The sequence below is a fragment of the Ictidomys tridecemlineatus genome, chromosome 3, assembly GCF_052094955.1.
Source record: "Ictidomys tridecemlineatus isolate mIctTri1 chromosome 3, mIctTri1.hap1, whole genome shotgun sequence".
Taxonomy (NCBI): Eukaryota; Metazoa; Chordata; class Mammalia; order Rodentia; family Sciuridae; genus Ictidomys; species Ictidomys tridecemlineatus.
In genome coordinates, this window is record NC_135479.1 from 3,146,344 (window position 1) to 3,164,890 (window position 18,547).

At 62.1% G+C, this 18,547-nt stretch overlaps 1 protein-coding gene and 1 non-coding gene across 15 annotated transcripts in view; one reads left to right on the top strand and one right to left on the bottom strand.

The window, feature by feature from the left end:
* Positions 1-18,547, top strand: part of Rbfox3 (RNA binding fox-1 homolog 3) — a 380,462-nt gene extending 361,915 nt beyond the window's left edge. For 8 of the 14 annotated variants that reach the window (XM_078041518.1, XM_078041523.1, XM_078041524.1 and 5 more), the window contains 10 exons: positions 3,268-3,405; positions 4,950-5,003; positions 5,769-5,861; positions 7,170-7,230; positions 10,724-10,777; positions 10,885-11,017; positions 11,476-11,656; positions 12,695-12,756; positions 13,928-14,006; positions 15,595-16,163. In XM_078041518.1, the coding sequence (XP_077897644.1) occupies positions 3,268-3,405; positions 4,950-5,003; positions 5,769-5,861; positions 7,170-7,230; positions 10,724-10,777; positions 10,885-11,017; positions 11,476-11,656; positions 12,695-12,756; positions 13,928-14,006; positions 15,595-15,639 (900 nt within the window). In that variant the 3' untranslated portion in view covers positions 15,640-16,163. Of the gene's footprint in view, positions 1-3,267; positions 3,406-4,949; positions 5,004-5,768; positions 5,862-7,169; positions 7,231-10,723; positions 10,778-10,884; positions 11,018-11,475; positions 11,657-12,694; positions 12,757-13,927; positions 14,007-15,594; positions 16,164-17,095 lie in introns of those variants that run through there. The other 6 variants (XM_078041512.1, XM_078041516.1, XM_078041513.1 and 3 more) reach the window with 6 other exon arrangements.
* On the bottom strand, positions 8,862-8,996 carry LOC120884615 (small nucleolar RNA SNORA70). The gene has a single exon (XR_005727038.1). It is a non-coding gene; the product is annotated as a small nucleolar RNA SNORA70 (small nucleolar RNA).

The window sequence follows — 18,547 nt, forward strand, 5'->3', positions numbered from 1 at the left end:
AGTGCAGAGGCCAGCAGCGGTGCTGGGAAGAGGTGGTCGTTCAAAGGCCGAGCAGGAGCACTGGGCACTGCCAGAGGAGGGGCGGCCAGCTCCCCGGGCTGAAGAAGGCGCTCCTGGCCACGGCTGGAGGCCACGTGCAGAGGCCCCTCCTCCTCAGCGACTGGGGCCCACGGGGAGAGCCAGGCCGTCCACCGGAGCCGATGGCAGGGTTGTTGACAAGGGCCCAGCAGGTCCCTGGGGAAACAGGGTGACAGAGATGGGGCTGCGGAGAAAGCTCTCCACAGGTTCATCCTGTGCCACATCAGCAGAGCTTGGCTCTGTCCCCATGTAGGGGCTGCGGGGTCCTGCGGGGTCCTGCCCAGGGCCTTCTTTCTCTGTCTGCCTCTCTCTGCTGAGCTCAGTGAGGCCCAGGCCAAGGGGGTGCACGCTCCTCGGGGTGTGGGAGATGCACTGCACGGCGCCCAGACCCCCCCCCCCAGCCCACAGGAGCTGACTCCTGGCCTCGAGTGGGTGGAGGCCCGAGGGGGAGGCTCCATAATTGATGGGACGAGACCCAGTGATGAGGCGACCCCGAAGCAAAGCCACCCCACTCCCGGGGGCGGGGGACACTGCTGTAGTCTCCGGTCTCCCTACGTTGGAGAATGGAAGCACAGATTGCTTTAAAAACAAGTGGGGGAGCCCCAGAAAGCCGCGGGGAGGAGGCGCCTGAGCCGCTGTGATAGATGGTGGGCAGGCCTCCATCCCGCGCAGGGGCAGGGCGGCGTGCAGTGAGGCCCGGGCTTCTCAGCACCCCTTACGGTTTACAGTCCCTGCGCCCATCCATCTGCCTGTCCACGGCTTAGCTAAGGGCGGGGCAGGCGGGGGGCTCTTCCTGAGCCCCGGCCCCTCACGGCTCACACCATGTGCATGCCCCTCCCCCCTTCTCTCCTGACCTGTGCCCCTTCAGAGCCTTGAGGTGGGGTGTGGTGGTCCAGTCACCCCAACTTCTTCAGCGCCAGTCCCAGGCCCCCGGCCTTCTCTGGGGAGGGCTTCCTCCATCCTCCTGGTAGCACATGGCTGCGCTGACCCATGCCCTCTGGTGGTCCAAAGCCAGCACTGCATGTCCCTATCCAGGCTGGATGCCCAAATCCAGGACACGGGTACCAAGAGCTGCTGTGGAGTGCACGGGGAGGGGCGCACTCCATGACAGGCCCCGTACAACACCTGCCGTGGCCACACAGTGAGACTAGACCTATGCAAGGCCCTGGCATGCTTGGGCAGTGCTGCTTCCTGGGCAAGGCCCGCGACGGCGGGGGCAGCAGCACCGGAAGCTGGGTGTGGGCCTTCCAGGCCTTCAGGAGGAGCCCGTGTGCACTCAGAGCCCAAGTCTGCTGCCCTGCATTGCCCCACAGAGTGGGGCTGTCACGCAGGCCGGGCTGGCAGTCTCCAGAGGTTTGACACCCCCACCCCGCCAACTCTTCCTGCCACGAAGCCGTCCACCCCACGTGCAGCCCCATGGATGAGCTCCTGGGTTGACCTTTGGCCCAGCTTGCCAAAGCCCAAGGCCCTGCCCACTCCAAGAACCTGGCCACTCAGCCCCTCAGGGGAGGCAGTCCAGGTGACAGGAGACCAGGGTATAAGCTGATGGCACTGGGCTGGGGGCACCTGGCTGCAGCCGCCCTGACCTGTGTGTGTGCCGTGTGCTCATCTGCCAGCGCAGGAAGGCATGGTGTGCAGGGGACAATGTGTCCCTACCCTGCAGGCTCCCACCTCCTGCTAGGCTCCAAGGGCCATCACCAGGGCCCTCTGCAGCTTAGGAGGTGCAGACTTCCGGTCACCTAAGGCCTCCAGCTGCCCTGAAGCCTGGTCAGAGGCCTCCTGTTGAGCTCAGGAGTGTGAGTGAGTGGCCCAACCTACCAGAAAGGGGACAGAGAAAGCCAGATAGCCACCCGAGTCCATTGCCCCTTAGCTGCCCTGTGGCCTGAGGCGGGCCCTACCTCCTGGGCTCCATTTCCCTGACTGCGTGTAAGGCCTCAGCCCCACTCACCGTCCACTCCAGGTGACAGCCCTGAGCAAACCAGGTGCTTCCTGGGGACCCTCTCTGGGTGTCTCTGGCCAGCTTTTCCCCTGCTCTGCCAGGCTGGCTGCTTCTGCTCCTAGGGCCACCGGGGAGACCATGGCCACCAGCACCTCCACTTGTTCCAACTGCAGGCCTCCTGGCACCCTCCACCCACAGAGGCCCAGGGTGGCTGGAGCCAGACACCCCGACCCCAGTGCCATCAGCTGGTACCTGTCCCAGAAGCAAGTCAGAGATCCAAGTGCAAGCCACGTGTCTGGAGGGGGTCCCCCAAAATCGCAATGACCAGTAGGGAGTTGGGGCAGGAAGGGAGCTGAGCCAACGAAGGGCGGGTCCTCAGCCTGCTGTCCCCATGGCTGGGTGCCCATGTTGCCCACCACTGTGGACACTCCACTGCAGTGCTGCCCACCACCTGAGCAGAGCAAGGTGCAAGGCTGGCTGGCTCTCTGTGGCCTGGGGTGTGAGTGTGACTGGCAGGTGAGGCCTCAGGCCTGGTGTCCAGGACCGGAGCTCACTATCTGCCCTGGCTTTTGTGGGTGCATCTGCACTGAGCCAGGTTGGAGGCCAGCCTCGTGGTGAGCTCGTGGCCTGTCCACCAGATGCAGGCAAGGCTTCTTTCATGCTGCCTCAGGATGCCTGGGCTTCTAACTGGGAACTGTGAGGGGAGGGCTGGCGCATGGGCAGCTTGTTTTCTGAAACTCAGTCCCTTCAGAGCCCCGGTGCTGGCCAGCATTTGGACCTACATGAGGACCAACTCTATGGGACAGACTGCTGTCAGGCTTTCAGATGGGTTCCTAGAGGGCCCCCAGGTCCTGAGTGGCAGGAGCTCGCCATGAGAGGCATTTACAGATACCTGTGCCCAGAGGCCTGGTTCTGAAGTCTATCTGGCGAGACAGCCGAAGGGTCTCTACACCCCCAAAACATCCTTGAGAGCAACAGTGCTCACTGGACTGAGTGGCCATTGAGGTTTCACCTCTGTGGTCAGGCCTGAGCAGAGGAGTTCACAGCAGACGGCCAAGGAGGCCTGGCGCTGGGATGGCAGGAGGGAGCTGGCCTGTGCCTCTGGGCAAAGTCTCAGAGGTGGGTTTTCGGACGTGGAGATGCCGAAGTGTGGGAACTCGGCCCAGATCCCCGGTCTGGGCCCAGGCACGGGACAGCCTGCTGCAGACGGGGTGAGCAGGCCCCTCCACAGCCAGGTCCTCTCCCCGCAGCAGGCAGATGAGGCGGCACAGACGGACAGCCAGCCACTCCACCCCTCCGACCCCACAGAGAAGCAGCAGCCCAAGCGGCTACACGTCTCCAACATCCCCTTCCGGTTCAGGGACCCCGACCTGCGGCAAATGTTCGGGGTGAGTGTGCCAGGGCCCGTCTATCCCTGCCAGCCTGCACTCAGCCCGGGTGCCAAAGCAGCTTCCCGGTGCGGGTGGAGAGGTTCCAAGAGTCCTTCCTGAGGAGGTCCAGCTGGCTGGACCTGTGGGGCAGGGCAGGAAGAGGGTCTTTTGTGACTACCCCTGTCCCCCACTGTCCCCACTCCTCACCAGAAGTCCGCCTTCCACCCACACCACCTGTCTTCAGGAACTTGTGGAGTCCCCTGGTTTGGTCATCTGCCATCTAACTCCTGTCCCCTAGCACCTGGCACCTGCCGGCCAGCCCGGCCTCTGGCCTCACACAGAGCAGCAGCCCCAAGCAAGACCTCCCCTGGGTGCCTGGGGACAGGGTGCGCCCTCTCTCCGAGCCTGTCAGGCAAACAGGAGGTGCCTCCCAGCTGCCCAGAGACGGTCAAACCCCAGTCCCCAGCCCAAGGTGACCATGGAAGTCCACTCCCTGCCTCCTTGACGTGGACCCAGACTTGCTGAGGGCTGAAATGATTCAGAATTGGGGGTGTGAGCACCCTGCATCCTCCCGACCTTGGGGCCTAGGGCTCTTCTCTGAGCCTGTGCCTGGGTAGGGCCACTGACAGTGCTGAGCTCTCCCCAGCCCGGGCCCTCGGCGGCGTCTGCTTGCTGGGTCCCTTTAGTGCAGAGACAATGTCCTGCACTTCTCAGAACCTGAGAGATGGGGGGCTTGCTGCGCTGGCTCGCTGGGCCTCCAAGGCTCTTGTCCGGCCCCTGGGGCTGCTCAAGGGGAAGGGGCCCCGGTCAGTTGCCGGCATGGGTGACAGGTTGAGCCCCCGAGGACCTGGTGGGTGTTCAGGGACCTGCTCACAGGCCCATGGCCTCACATACCAGTGAGACAGGCGCCCACGGGGACTTCAGCTGGTGACGGTGCAGGAAGGGGCAGCCAGAGTGTCCTGGCTGACGGCAGTGTGTCCTACACAGGGGCCTGGGCTCTGGTTCCCGCTGCTGTGCTCCTGACATAGCCCGGCCCACCCAGCGCAGGCAGTGCAGGGTCCTGCAAGGCCCCCGTGTGAGGCCCTGGACCCCTTCCCTGGTCCCTCTGCCCTCTCTCCCCCTCTTCCCCTCCTCAGCCTCCTCCTCCTCCCACCACCCCTCCTCTCCTCCTCCCCATCTCAGGGAAGCCTGAGGGTCCCTTTCCCAGCCCAGGGTCCTGATGCTGTCACCTCACCACCCCCTCCCCATCCCACCTGTGGAGAGGGGCCCCAGTGACCTTTATTACCAGTGAGGGACTGCTGTGATGCCTTGGGCGTCCCTCCCCACATGGCCATGTCCCAGAGGACCCTGGTGATACAGCACCCCCCATCCCCAGTCCAGCCTGCAGCGGCCAGTACCCTGCACTGCCCCTCAAGAGGAAGACCCGGGCCTCCGGGAGGGGGTGTAGAGGGGGAGGGGCCCTGGGGCTCTGGTTTCGCAGCCTGGGGGCGGCTCTGGAGCAGAGTGGACGGTCCTAACCCTCTCTCCTGTCCCTGCCCTCCCCTCTGCTTCTATCTCTGCAGCAATTCGGGAAAATTCTAGACGTGGAGATCATTTTTAATGAGCGGGGCTCCAAGGTGGGTGCCACGCAGAGGCCGCCACCATTACCGCGCCAGCTGTAGGTCCTGCCAGGCTAACTGTGAAATGTGCGTTTCCTTCTGGAGAGCTTCGCGCCCGAGGACCCCGGGCGACACGGGTGCTTGTCTCCCCGCGCTCCCACCCGCCCCCAGCTGTCTGTGTTGTTGCTGCCGCTGCTTTTTCTCTCTGAGCTGCCGGGACCCTGGCCTGCACCCCAGCGCCCCACCCTGGGCCTGGGTCCCCCCACCCCCCACTCACCCCCAGACCTGCCCTGGGAGATGGCCTGGAGGCTGGGGGAAAGGGCTGCAGGGTGGGCCGGCTGGGGGGTGCCCGGCAAAGACCAGCCCTGTTGCCCCTCCAGAAGGCGAGACCCCCACCCCAGGCTCCTAGGGCAGGGGTGGGTGGGCTGCTTCCCCGTGTCCTGAAGCCCAGCCCTGGCCCCCGCCTGAGGAGGGGCTGGGGTGCAGGCCTGGCCCCTGGCCAGGTCAGCATCTCTCGTAGCTCGGGCCTCTCCCCTTGGACGGGCAGGCCATCAGCTCCAGTCGGGCTCAGGCCGGGCAGCAGCTGCCCCCGCTCAGGGCCCACACGCCCCGTGCATCCCGCGGTGGCACCAGGACAGACCTCTGGGCCGCTGAGGCTCTCCGACTCTCCTGACTCGGTCCTCTCTCCCCCTCCCCCTCGCCCTCCCCCGTGCCCCTCCCCACTCCTCTCTTCCCCCTTTTCTCATCCTGTCTTCTCTCGTGTCTGTCCTCCTCTGCTCACAGGGTTTTGGGTTTGTAACTTTTGAAACTAGCTCAGATGCTGACCGAGCCCGGGAGAAGCTGAATGGGACGATCGTAGAGGGACGAAAAATTGAGGTGCTCAGATAAGTGTGCTGCGCCAGGGAGGTCGCTCTGGGGCCCCGCCAGCCCGCCGCTGGCCGCCCAGCAGAACCCCACCAGGGTCCACTGAGGCCGGAGCCCCATGGCTGGCCTCTGGCTGAGCCCACTGCCTGGGCTTCAGGCTCCCCAAGGTCCCTCCCCTCCCCCTCCTTCCACTTCCCCGGAGAGCCCTGTCCCCAGCCAGGCTCCAGGAAGCCCCAGAAACTGTGTTTGAGGCTTAGCAACTTGAAGCAGAGTGGCTGCCTGTCTGTCCCCATTGGCAGGCGGCCGACTCCACCCAGAGCTGACTCCAGGCCCTTCTCAGCAGGGAGCAGAGCTGCCCCTGCCCACCCCGACACAGGCCCTGTACTGTGCCCCTGGGTCCCTGGGCCTTCACTCCCAGCTCTTGCTGGATACAGGCAGAGGCAGCAGCAAGTGACCCGAAGGGCAGCCAGGGCCTCCCAACCCCACCCCTTGCTGCCCACTTCCCCTGCCTCAGTGGCTCTAGTGGTCCCCAGCTAGGTTCCAGACAGGCAGGGCCTCCAGGAGAGGCTGGAGGCCAGAGGCAGCTAAGAAGAAGCCCGCGGGCAAGAGGAGGGAGGTTTCAGAAGCCAAAGGTGTTCTGTGGGCTCTGAACCAGCAGTGCCCATGGGCTCCAGGGGACATACCCAGGCCCTGTGGGCTCACACCAAGGATGTGGGAGCAGGCCGTGTGGCCCGAATCCTTCCATGGGCACGGCCTGCCCTTTCCCCTACTCCCTTCCACGCTGGCTCCTGTTCACTGTGTCCCCCGGGCAGTCTGACAGGCCCCTGGGTGCCCTCCTGTCCAGAGCTCCCACCTGCCTTGCCCGCCCCGTGCACACAGACCCCAGCGGAAAACTCTGGGTGCCCAGACCAGTTGAGGACCCTGACCTGCGGGGGAGGGGTGATCCTTCTGGGGGCATGGAGTGGCCACTGTACCTAGGAGGGCCTCAGCAGCTACCAGGGAGAAAAGGTCTTGAAGGCCACAGGCGGGTGCTCCGGGGGCACTTGGGGAGCTGGCGGCGAGCTTCTCCTACAGTCCTGGGCTGCCAGAGAGGCTGGGCTCCTTACTGCAACAGCCCACGAAGAGCAGGAGGTGCAGGTCTGGACCAGGGGCCTTGGGCCAGGCCAGGTGGCAGCCTGGGCGCCCTGGGGCCTCCCTCCAGCTCCCAGCCCCCTCCCCGGAAACCATGGGGAGGCAGGAGCAGCCTGGGCAGGACTGGGGTGGACAGAGGGCCTGCGCGGAGGCCAACGCTCCTTTCCCTCCTCTCTCCCTCTCTGGCAGGTCAATAATGCCACAGCCCGAGTCATGACTAACAAGAAGACCGGGAATCCCTACACCAATGGTAAGGGGCACAGGGCCCCCGCAGGCTGCAGGGGCCAGGCAGAGGCCCTAGGACTCTTGGCCCTAGGGAGCCAAGACTGCTGCAGGCCAGCCCTCCTAGGTGCTGTCCTCCACTGCTGGTGACCCAGCTCTCCTGCTTCTGTCCAGCTAGAAGGGGTACTCAACTGAGGCAAGAGTTCTGGGGTGACCACCTCCACCCATGCATCAGAACGGAGCCCCTGGTACCCCAGAGGCCATGTGCATAGTCTTTGGGCACCGTGGAATCGCCATGGCCTCCTGGGTGCCGGCATAGGTTCACCCAGGGGCTCATGTTGGAAGGGTTCTTGGTCAGACATGCTGCCCTGACACAGTATGCACACACTCAGGAAGAACTCGAGGCATGCTGGGTGATCCTGGACAAGCTTCTAGACCTCTCTGAGCTGCACTCTCCTCGTCTGCAAAGCAGGAATAGTGATATCCATTGCCCAAGGCTGTTAAAGGGCAAATAATGGTCTAGGTGCAGCCTAGGGTCCAGAGGAAGAAATGCTCGGGATCAAGTGCGACACTATGGAAGGAGCGTGCCACTTGGGCTTTAGAAGTGCGTCTGACGATGCTGTGAGCACCAGGTTGACCCCGAGGTCCCTGAGTTAACTGCCTGGTCACATGTGTGCACCTGACTGCAGCAGGGTGCAGGGTTTCCTTTAAGCACCTTTCCTTTGAACATCGGCCGATGTTAAGAGCTGGCCATGGAAACCCTTGGAGGGATGGCTGGTGGCCTCTGCACGCCTTAGCTCCACAAGGCCAGGGGGCTGCTTCGAACACTGCAGCACATGCCAAGGCCTTTTCTAGATCCTGCTGCCCATAGTCAGGACAGGTCTCTCTGCAAGCCACCTACCCCTTCATAGGGACAGGGTGCACCACATCACACCAGCCACTCCTGTCCCCGTGTGATCTGCCCCACATGGAGTCAGGTGACCAACCAGCACAAAAGCCTGCCCCGGGGCTTGGGCCAATCTGATGCATGTGTCAGGTCCTAGAGGAGGAGAGGGGCTCTGGCCAGGCCCAATTAGAGTTGAATATTGTGTCCTAACTCCCAGCTTTTTTGAAGACTCCAATTTCAAGTTCTTTCTAAAAACTGGCACTACCCCAGCTTTGCAAGTGTCCCCAGTACATTATGGCTGAGACTTCTGTGACCTGGTGCTAGGCAGGAGAAGTAAAAGTGGTAACACTTCATGGGATAGACAGGAAGTAGGATTTACTCTGGGCATGATGAGTGGGCTGCATAGTAGAAGCCCTCCTGAGTGAAAGGACCCACATCTGTTTAGGGGCCCATGACTAGGGGTGCATCTGACCCCACAGCCACCTGGGACCAGTTGCTTCTCAGTCACTACATTTCCAAATTCATCCACTTTAAACCTGGTAAAGCCCCACTTCATTGCAATGTGGAGATCAAAGACCTTGAGAGGATTTGAACTTGGCCCTGCATAGGGTGTCAATCACATGCTCCTTGTTCTGCAGTTGGTGCAGGTGGACATGGCAATGGGCCAATGTCAGTGCTAGACACTTGCCTCAGGGCTTCCCAAAAGCACCCCAAATAACTGACTGAAGCTCAAACTGGGAGCACAGGGCAGAGTCAAGGGCATGCAGTGCTAATTTTGCCTCCAAGGTCCCTTAGGCCAGCCATCCAAGCAGCAGCTGCATATATGACCAAGGAGGCTGCTGTTTGCAGCCATTGCAAACACTGGGCCCCCACAAGGAAAGGAGCCCCATTGACTTAATGGGCTGCAGAGAACGTAGACATGTCCACAGGGTTAGGCTGATCAGCAGGGTGCCATGACACTACTGGAACACTGCCCACCCTGCACTCAAGAGCCTGCCACTGCTCTCTGGGCAGCACCCGAATGCTGACAGTGAGGAATGTGGATTGGAATTCATCCCCAGCCAGCTGTGCGGTTCCTAAGGGTCTGTCACCAGTGCTGGCCAGATGTTGGGAAATGGAGAGTGGCAGAACCTTTGTGTACCTGGCTGCAAGAGCAGTCTTACTGAAATGCCTTCACAGAGCTGGGCAAGAATCACAGGGCTGCAGGGGGCGTGCCTAGACCCCGGCAGGCTGGCCCAGAGCAGTCTGAGCATGCTCATCACTCTGAGCGCGCTGAACTTCAGGAGAGGGCAGAAGTTCCCTCCGCAGACGACAAACACACCAGCTTGACCAGGTGTTCCTATTTACAATAGAAACAGGGGCTACCCCGCGGGTCTCAGGATGCCTCTGTGAGCTGTGGGGCTCCAGACTAAAGTGGGGCCAGCAGGGAGAGGTGGAGGTACTGGACAGCCAGAACTGACAGGGGCACCCAGGAAGCCAGAGTCAAGGTCCCAGGGCCTCAGAGTCTCCCTCCTCTAGGGTGACGCCTGGGGAAGGTGCACCTGGGATAGCCTCAGGGCTCACTCCATCATGGGGGTTTCACTAAGAACAGCCCCTCTCCCTTTCTAAACTTTGGTTTTTGGAAGACTCCAGAGTCCCAGCCCTGGCATCCAGTCTAGGTGGAGAGACGGTGGACTGGGCATGGCAGGCAGCTCAGTCTCCTGGAGGGCCTGGAGAGGGGTCCCCGGATGACTCTCATCCTGCCCTGCTGTTAGAATCTGGGTGAGGGGCTGTCACATGCAGTCCATGTGGAGAAGAGCCACCCTCTCCAGGATGTATCTCACCAGCTGGCTGGTAGGTTTAGGTCCCTCCTGTCCCTCCTCACAGCGCTGAGGTTGGGCCTGGCCCTATCCAGTGCCTGGCTGGTGCTACTTAGAGCCAACTGATCTCCACTCCCAGAGGCTCCAGGTGGAGTCAGGCCTTTGTGCCTCCCCTTCCACCTGGGAAGGGGAGGACTGGCATGCAGATTCTAGCTGGGGATCCTGGGAGAGGCCTCACTCCTCCTTCATGGCCAGTCTTCCTGCACCTCCCTAAACCTCCATATCTTCTACCAAGTGGGAAGGGCGCGCCATCCACCTCGTTGGTGGTAAGGACCCCGTGAACACCAGACATGGCAGGAATTGCAGACGTTATCACCCTTGGTCCGGAGCCAGTGGCCCTTCCTCTCCCTCCTTCAGGGGTCCTGCTGTGGACAGGAGGATAAGAGGGCAGAGCCCAAGACTTGGCACTGGGAAAGGGAGCTCCGGAGCAGAAGCAAGTTTTGGGGACAGGAGGTGGGGAAAGAGCCCCAAGACAGAATCCCTCCTTGCAGCCGAGGCTGTGCTCCACTCTCCCTTGAACCGGAAACTGCTGGGGCTGGTGTCCTGGGCGCGGATGTGCAATGTGGGAAAAACGTCCGGAGGGAAGTGGCCCCGCTGTTCCCACGGCCTGTGGGTGCAGGGTGGGCAGAGCTGCACTGGGGGGTGTGGGGACTCCTCCGCCCACCCTCCGGCAGAGCCAGGGACCCGGCCAGCCCTGGGGCGTCCCCGCGACTCTGTCCTAAGGTGAGGCGGGACGGGCATGGGAAGACACTGACTGGGCCCTGTCTCTGTTCTAGGCTGGAAGCTCAACCCCGTGGTAGGTGCAGTCTACGGACCCGAATTCTATGCAGGTAAAGAAGGGGAAGGGGCGGGGCCGGGAGGCCGGGCGCGGGTGGGCGGGGCCGGGCGCAGGTGCGCCTTCCCGCGGCCACTCCTCTCTCGCGCCCCTTTCCTGCAGTGACCGGCTTCCCCTACCCCACCACGGGCACAGCCGTTGCCTACCGGGGCGCGCACCTACGGGGCCGGGGCCGGGCCGTGTATAACACGTTTCGGGCCGCGCCGCCTCCGCCCCCGATCCCGACTTACGGAGCGTGAGTACCCGGAGCGGGAGGCCGGGGGGCGGCGGGGGAGGCCCGGGGACGGCGGGGCGCGCGGGGGCGGCCTGTGCAGCGGGTGGGGGTCTCCGCAGCCTTTACAGACCTGGGGATGCGGGGTGGCGGGAGCCCCAGAGGGTAGCGCTGCCACAGCCCGCATCCCCACTACCCCACCTCCCCCACGGGGATACCGCCAAGGGTCACTGGCATTTAGGGGACGCTTAGCGCCGGAACCTGGTCCGGACGCTTTCAAGGGGGGTGTTGTGAGCCCTTGGGTCCAGCGAGGCACTTCTTCGAGCCCTCTCTGGTCCTTCCCCGTGGTCCAGTGTCCTCCCCGCTGAAGGACTGCCTGGGGGAGGGGGGGAGGGCAAGCCTGACTGGGCCGATGGGCCCCTGGGTTTTTGGGAGAAAGGAGCTGACCAGCAAGGGTGTTACTCTATTGTTATACCAAACAGGGCACTGGAGCAAACGCTTGTTAAAATGCCAGTCCCGTGGGCGGGGCTGGCACCGTGCCCCCTCCCTCCTCAGCAGACACCGGAGCCGGCCTACCCCACCTCTCCAGCGTTCCCACCACTCTCTTGTCCGTTTGCTTCCAGGGTCGTGTATCAGGATGGATTTTATGGTGCTGAGATTTATGTAAGTGCAGCCCTGGAAGGGGAGGGTGGTGTAGGCTGTTCTGTTTGTCTCTGTGAGCAGTGTGTCCCCTCTAGTGGCCCCACTCCTCCTGGCCCCCTCGCATCCTTGAGAGGGCCAGGGCACTGATCTGCACAACCTGGCATCCCTGGGGAGTCCAGCCAGGCCCAGTCTGGGTTGTCAGTATGCATCGAGGGAGTGGTATTGGGTCTCCCAGCAGCCCTATAAGCTAAAGGCAATTTGTTTGTTTGGCGAGGACTGTGATGGGGCAGTAGCAGCTCTTCCACTTCTAAGCACACTGTGGTCAGTGAGTGAGCCCCCAGGAACACCCCTGTCCAGTGTGGAGGCCCCAAAGAGGCCAGGAAGCAGGGCCACAAGTTGCCTTTCTTCTTGAGCCTATATCCCCTGGGGTCCTATGACTTCTCTCTCCTTTCTTGGGGTTGCACATACTGCTTCCTCTGGCTTGGAGCCCTCTCATCTGGCCCTGCCCCTGCCCTGAGCAGTCGTCCATTATTGCGTTACCTGCTCATCTGAGCCCAAGACATCTCTGAATTAATGCCTTCTTGAACCCTTTGCCCTTGTCCATTCCTAGTGTCCAGGTTAGCATCCAGAGCTCCCCAGGGTTCTCTTGTCTGCACCCAAGTCAGGAGGTGGCCTGTTGGCAGATCTGTGGACACCTGAGGTGTGCCATAGGCCAGCACACGGCCAGAGGCAGGTACCCACTAGTGTACTGAATGCACTACCAGGTGCGAGAATGGATGGATGAATGGCATGAACAGATAGCCCTGCTTCTTCTGGAACCATCCACTTGACAGTCCTCAGATCTCCATTAGACCAGAAGCCAGGTGCCCAGGCCAGGCACCACCTGTGCTACCCCAGGCCAAGGTGGAACTTGAAAGGCTGGGGACTGAGGAGGTCCATAGCCCCGCCCTAGGGCCCAGCCCCACAGGGTGTATGTCTGCCCCAGGAAAGGCCCAGCGCCTTTCCCTGGGGGAGCCTCGCTAAGTGCCTCTGCCATCTCTTCCTCCTTCCTCCCCGCAGGGAGGCTACGCAGCCTACAGATATGCTCAGCCAGCAGCAGCAGCAGCAGCCTACAGTGACAGGTGAGGCATGGGCAGATGACAGTACAGGGTCCCGGAAGGCTGGGCCCAGACACACAGGAAGCCTTGGTGCCACTCAGGGGCTGGGGTACTTGTGCCTCATGGGTGCAGGAGAGCAGGAGAGCAGGTCCCAGTATGGCTCAGAGACCCTGGAGCCAGTGAGCCCTTGACTTGAGTCGCTTCCTATTTATACACTGGGGAAATGGTGGAAACCCCAGTTCTTAGGCAGCAGTTACCACCTCAGTAGCAGATTCCCATCCCTGAGGTCTGACACCTCCTGCAGCTCTCCAGGCCCCAGTGAAGATAATGTGGAGCCTCAGATTGGCCCCTGGAGACAGCTCTGGTCTTCATTAGCACTTCCAGGGCTGAAACGCTCTAGCTCAGAGAAGGGAAGGTGCCCAGCCCCTCCCCCGCGGAATGGGATGAGAGCAGGTAGGCAGTGTGCACCCTCTGGGAGCAGCCAGCCCCCCACCCCTCAGTGAGCAGGCCCAGGGGGAAGGCTCTAGATGCCAGGCTTTGTTTCAGGAGGCAGGGCCTCGAGTACTTCCCCCGTGGAGTGGCTGTGCCCGGGGCCTCTTCCCTTGGTCACTCGGCCTGGTGGACACAGAGTTCCTGTTGGGGCCGGGCAGGAGCACTTCATTAAGGGCTGCTGTGGCTCTGGTCCACACACCCACTCTGACCTGGGGCGGCCTGGCCCTCCTGGCATCATGGCAGGCAGGGTCCCGTGGCCCAGCCTGTCCTGAAAGGAGCTAAGAAGTCACTGCAGATAAATGGGGTGAAGGAAGGTCATCTGGGGACACACTGCCACCTCCTTGGTGGCCATGACTCTGGTTGCCCCAGGTCCCTCTCTCCTCTGGAACCTTTTCCCAGCACTTGGTTCCTGTTCTTTGGTGAAGTGAAGTCTATTTTCCTTCCAGACAAGCTGGACTCTTTTCCCCGCTCCAGGTAGCGCTACGTAGGACACGTTGCGTATTGAAAGGATGTCCTGTTGGGTTCCAGAAACTTCCTTCCAAACAGGGAGGAAGGATGAACCGTGAGGGCCTTGTGGGAGAGGTGGGGGCCTGTGGCTGGGACCCACAGAAGGAGGTTCATTCGGTAACTGGTTTGGAGGCTATGGGAGGCCTGCTGCCCCTCACCTGCCCCTCCCTGCCCCCCCTGTGGTGCCTTCCCCTAGTTACGGCAGAGTCTACGCAGCTGCTGACCCCTACCATCACACCATCGGCCCTGCGGCGACCTACAGCATCGGAACCATGGTAAGAGGTCTGGGTCCACCTGGCCCCTGGCACCAGTCATGGCAAGGAGGCCACATCGGTGTGGCCAGGCGGGTGGGGAAGGGCCCTTCAGAGAGGCCAAGACCTCCAGCCAGTGCCTCATCCTGTGACCTTGGAAGGACCGCAGCATGGACTCGAGTTGGGGTGGGCGAGGGCTTGCCCCTTGGCACCCTCTCCCCGTTGAGGGAGGCAGGTCTGACCAGATGGGAAGCACCCCACTGGACCTGTTTTCCTGAGCCCATAACCAAAGTCCTGTCAAGGCCCCTCGTTTCCCACCACCAGGACAGAGACCTGTCCACAGCCCCTGCCCTTCCCAGAGGTTCCAGAGCTGGGGCTGCTTGCTGCTGGGGGGCAGACTGGCTTTCCCTGGGGGGTGTTTGAGCCCAGCCCCTCCTCCAGCTCATAGGGGAGGGACCAGAGACCACCCACTATCCCTCCCCAGGCCCCTGCTCCTGGACTTTCCAGGGCTGCAGGGCTTCTGAGGAAATGGCATCCGCTTCCCAGTGGCCTCTTCCCTGAGGGGTGAAGAGGGCAGTGCAGGGTGGACACCTCTGCTACCAGAGGCGTGTGGCCAGTGTGTCTGTGTGTGTGTGTGTGTGTGGCCAGCTGTCCATGTGTGGTCCAGCTCCCTCTGTGCCCCAAATCTGCTTCCAGTGCACACCCACCTCCTGCGCCCCGGCCCCGGCAGGGTGCTGACGTGTCTGTAGCCAGCCTGGCCACCTGCATCAAAGATGAAAACATCCTGGGGAGTCGAGGGAGGCGTCCAGGGGAAGGAGAGCTGGGCACCCCTCCCTGGTTTTGATCACTCCCTCCCAGTTTTTGCTTTGCCTTTTTAAAATTTTAACAAACCTCGGACATCGGAGCAGCTGTGAGCAGCCAAGGAGGGCAGGCTCTGGAGAGGCTGCCATGGCCCCGGACGAGGCCCTGACCGTGGCTGCAGCCCTGGGCTTCCGGCACAGGGGCCCTCAACACAGCTGCTAGCTAAAAGCGTTCCTTGATTCTCAGAGGGTTCCTCTTGTATTTTCACTTTTTACTTCTGAGATTTTTCTATTTCCCCCCAGTTTTTCTTCTCTTGTATTTGCCATTTTCTTCCCTTTTTTTCCTGGCAAAACTGGTGGGGGTGGGGAGGCCCAGGAGAGCAAAGGCAGGAGCCCCCGAGACCAGAGCTCCCTGGCAGGACCCAGCGCAGCCCAGCAGGCCCCCCGCACCATGACCTTGCCAGTCCCGAGAGAGGCCCTCTGAAGCTGGGCCATCAGGAAACCCCGTCAGGAGCCGAGAAAGTGGGGCTCTCCTTGGACCTCCCTCTGCCGGAGGACAAGGGGGTGGTTCAAAAGCCTGTGAGTCAGGAGTGCCCCTCCCGGCCCCAGCCACTCCACATAAGGACCAGGCCCCTGCCCCCTGTTGCCATGACAACATGACACCCACTCTTCCCAAGGACAACTAAAAAGGGGAAAGCAAACGGGATTTAGCAATTTCTCTTTTTGTTTTTCCTTATTTTTTTTCTTTTTGCTTTTTCTCCCCTTACCCAAGGACGGTACTGATTGGCTGTTCTCCATCTTTGATGTTGCAGGCTAGCCTCTGCCGAGGAGGGTACAGCCGCTTCACCCCCTACTAGCAAGAGACCCGCCCCTAACAGCATTCACACTACTGCCTATTCCAAACCAAACCCTACAGCCCAAACACCAGGCACAGCCACCAGGAGGACAGTGCGCCCCTCCCGGTCAGCGACCGCGCCGCTGGCCCTCCGCGACTCTAAAGCCCATAGATTTTACCTCCAGCCAGCTGGGCTCCCCACCCCGCCCATGACGGTGTGTGTGTCTTTGACCTGGTTTTCCGTATGTCTGAACCTTGGTTCCTATCTTGACTTTGTTGATGTTGTGCTGCCCAAGCCACTGCAGGTACAGTATGCACACGGCGGGGGCCAGCTGGGGAGCACAGGCAGCCCCCACCACTAGCAGTAGCACCCAGAGGACGGCCTGCTCCACACAGCTCCAGAAACACTGGGTCAGGCCTCTCTCACAGCTGCCACAGCCAGCCCCCTGCACAGTCCGCCTCCCCCAGGGTCCACCTGGCTCTGCTACACCCTCCCTGTCCCCACTCAGTTGAGGCTGATGTTTCTAATTAAATTTTTAATGATGACATGGTCACAAGCACATTGCTCTGTGTGTAGGCTACCGACGCCACACCACTCCCTGGGACTCCTCGGTGCTGCCATGAGGAAAGGACATGTAGAGAGTACCCCAGGCCCAGGGCCACCTTCCCTGCTGAGCCCTGGGCCTCCCCAGGACCCGGGCCTGACATGGGGCAGATCCCCCCCTGCTCCATAGGTGGCGCTTTAGCACTGCAGTGGGCCCTGTCAGCCTGCCTCCGGGTGTTTGTCCCTGAGCTGCAGCACCATCCTACTGTCCCCAGGGTCCATCCGGAAGGGGAAAGTCCTCCACCAGAGGCAGGCGAGGAGCACAGGGTGCCCTTCCCAGGTCTCCCATGGCCACTCCAGCCTCACTTGGACTGTGTGCCCGGCTTCGTGGCCTGCAGGGACCCGCCTTGCCCCACTGCGGGCAGTCCTGGGGATGCAGGCTGGGCCTGAGGTCAGGCAGGGAGCCTAGGGAGCCGCCAAGGCAGGAAGGGCTGTTCCAGGTGCTGGCCCAGGGCACGAGTCTGCACCTCCCCAGGTGGAAGGGGCGCCTCCCTCTGGACTACAGGGCGGCCAGGGCTGCAGGGCGCACCTGTCCCACTCCGCAGTGGCACCCTGCCCCACCCCTCCTCCCACTCTGCCTTCTCACCCAGGCCCCCTGCTCGGCCTGTGCTGCCACCTCCCTCTCACGCCCTGGCCTCCGCTCTCCCCATCCCAGCTCCCAGGCAGCTCCTTCCAGCCAGGCTCTGCCCTCCCACAGCCCTGGCCTGACCCGCACACCCACCAGCAGCCTGACTGGCCCCAGGAGACAGGTCTGCTGAGGTCTAGCTTGCAGGAGGGTGGGGGCCGGCGGCCGGCGGGCAGGGGCAGGTGCTGGGACCCCTAGCCTGGCTGCTCCTGAGAAACTGCAAGTGCCGCCTTTCTGTTTCTGTTGTAGTGAAACCTTCCACCGTTTCCTTCTCGGACCATGAAGGGCAAAAACAAAAAAACAAAAAAAATCACAAAACAAAAAACAAAACAAAAAAAAAAGATGTTAAGATCCAAGCAACAAAAAAACCAACCAACCCAGAGGCATCCAACCGAGTCCAAGTCCGCGTCTGTCGCACACCGCACGGAGGAGCACGGCCCGCAGGGCACGTGGAGAGCGGCCCTGCCCAGATGGCGGCGCTGTGGGGACGTGTCCTTCCCAGCGGGCGCAGTGGGAGAGTTGGAGGGGAAGGGCCTGATGGCGGCCAGCAGGGGCTCTAGCCAGTCTGCCTTCCCCGGTTCCTGCTCCAGGCGTGGCCTGAGCCAGAAGAGCAGCCAGCAGGACGCAATCTGCTGCCGCTGTGCCCTGGAGGGGCTGGGTGCGGGTGCAGGGAAGGCCGGTGGCTTGTCATCCCTGGGGCTGCAGCATGGCCCCATCACCTACGTTGCTCCCGCAGGCCCTGCGGTGCCGTCCGTGTCCTTAGCTGTCCGACCAGCAGCCCTGGGGTCCAACTCCAACGCAAGGGCTGATGTGGCTCCAGAACTCTGGGTGCCCCTCGCCCTCTGCCCCATGTGAGAGTGCCCAGCGGCAGAGCAGAGCAGAGCAGAGCAGACGAAGCCCAGCTGGCGGGGGCCACTCCCGCCCAGGAGGGTGGACTGGTGGGCCCTGAGGCAGAGCACTTGCACCTAGTAGCCATCTCTGTCCCTTCTTGGAGGGGCCCTGGGCCCAGCCTAAGGGACTGAGGCCAACCTGTTGGAACCCAGCCCTCCCCACCCCTCCCCTGCCAGGGAGCTGAGGGGCCAGGGCGGGCCAGCACCCAGCTGTGTTTCCAGGTGGGGAGTCACGGTGCTAGGGTACAGAGGAACAAGCCAGGGCAGGGCCCACAGAAGAGGGAGGGAGGCGGGAGACCTGAGCTGGCCCCGCACAGGGAGGCCAGCTGGGCCACACCCCTCCACGCTCCTGGCAGGTGTGGGACGTGGGACAGAAGCCGGTGGTGCAGAGAGCAGGTGGCGGTGGCAGCGAGGAGCCCCGGCAAGGCAGGGATAGCTGGAGTAGGGAAGCAGCAAAAAACCACACACGGGCTCCCCACACAGCTCCACTGTCTCATGAAACTTCAAAAATAAACGACACCTCACTTTCTATTCAGCGTCAGTACCGAAGCTCTGGGACGACCCTCCTTTTCTATTCCCCTTGTGCACAGCCCGCCCTCGGCTCCGCCCTCCGCAGAGCCCCTGCCCTCGGCTGTTCTGGACCCTTTTCTCGCAGCAGCTCAGACCCCTCACCCCGGACCCCCACCCCAGGACTGCAGCCGAGCCCCAGGCTTCCTTTCTTACCATTCTGTATGCTTCCAAGGTGTGACCATTCAAATTAACAGTATTATTATTATTAAGATTATTAATAAAGATTTCTTTCTGCAAGCCA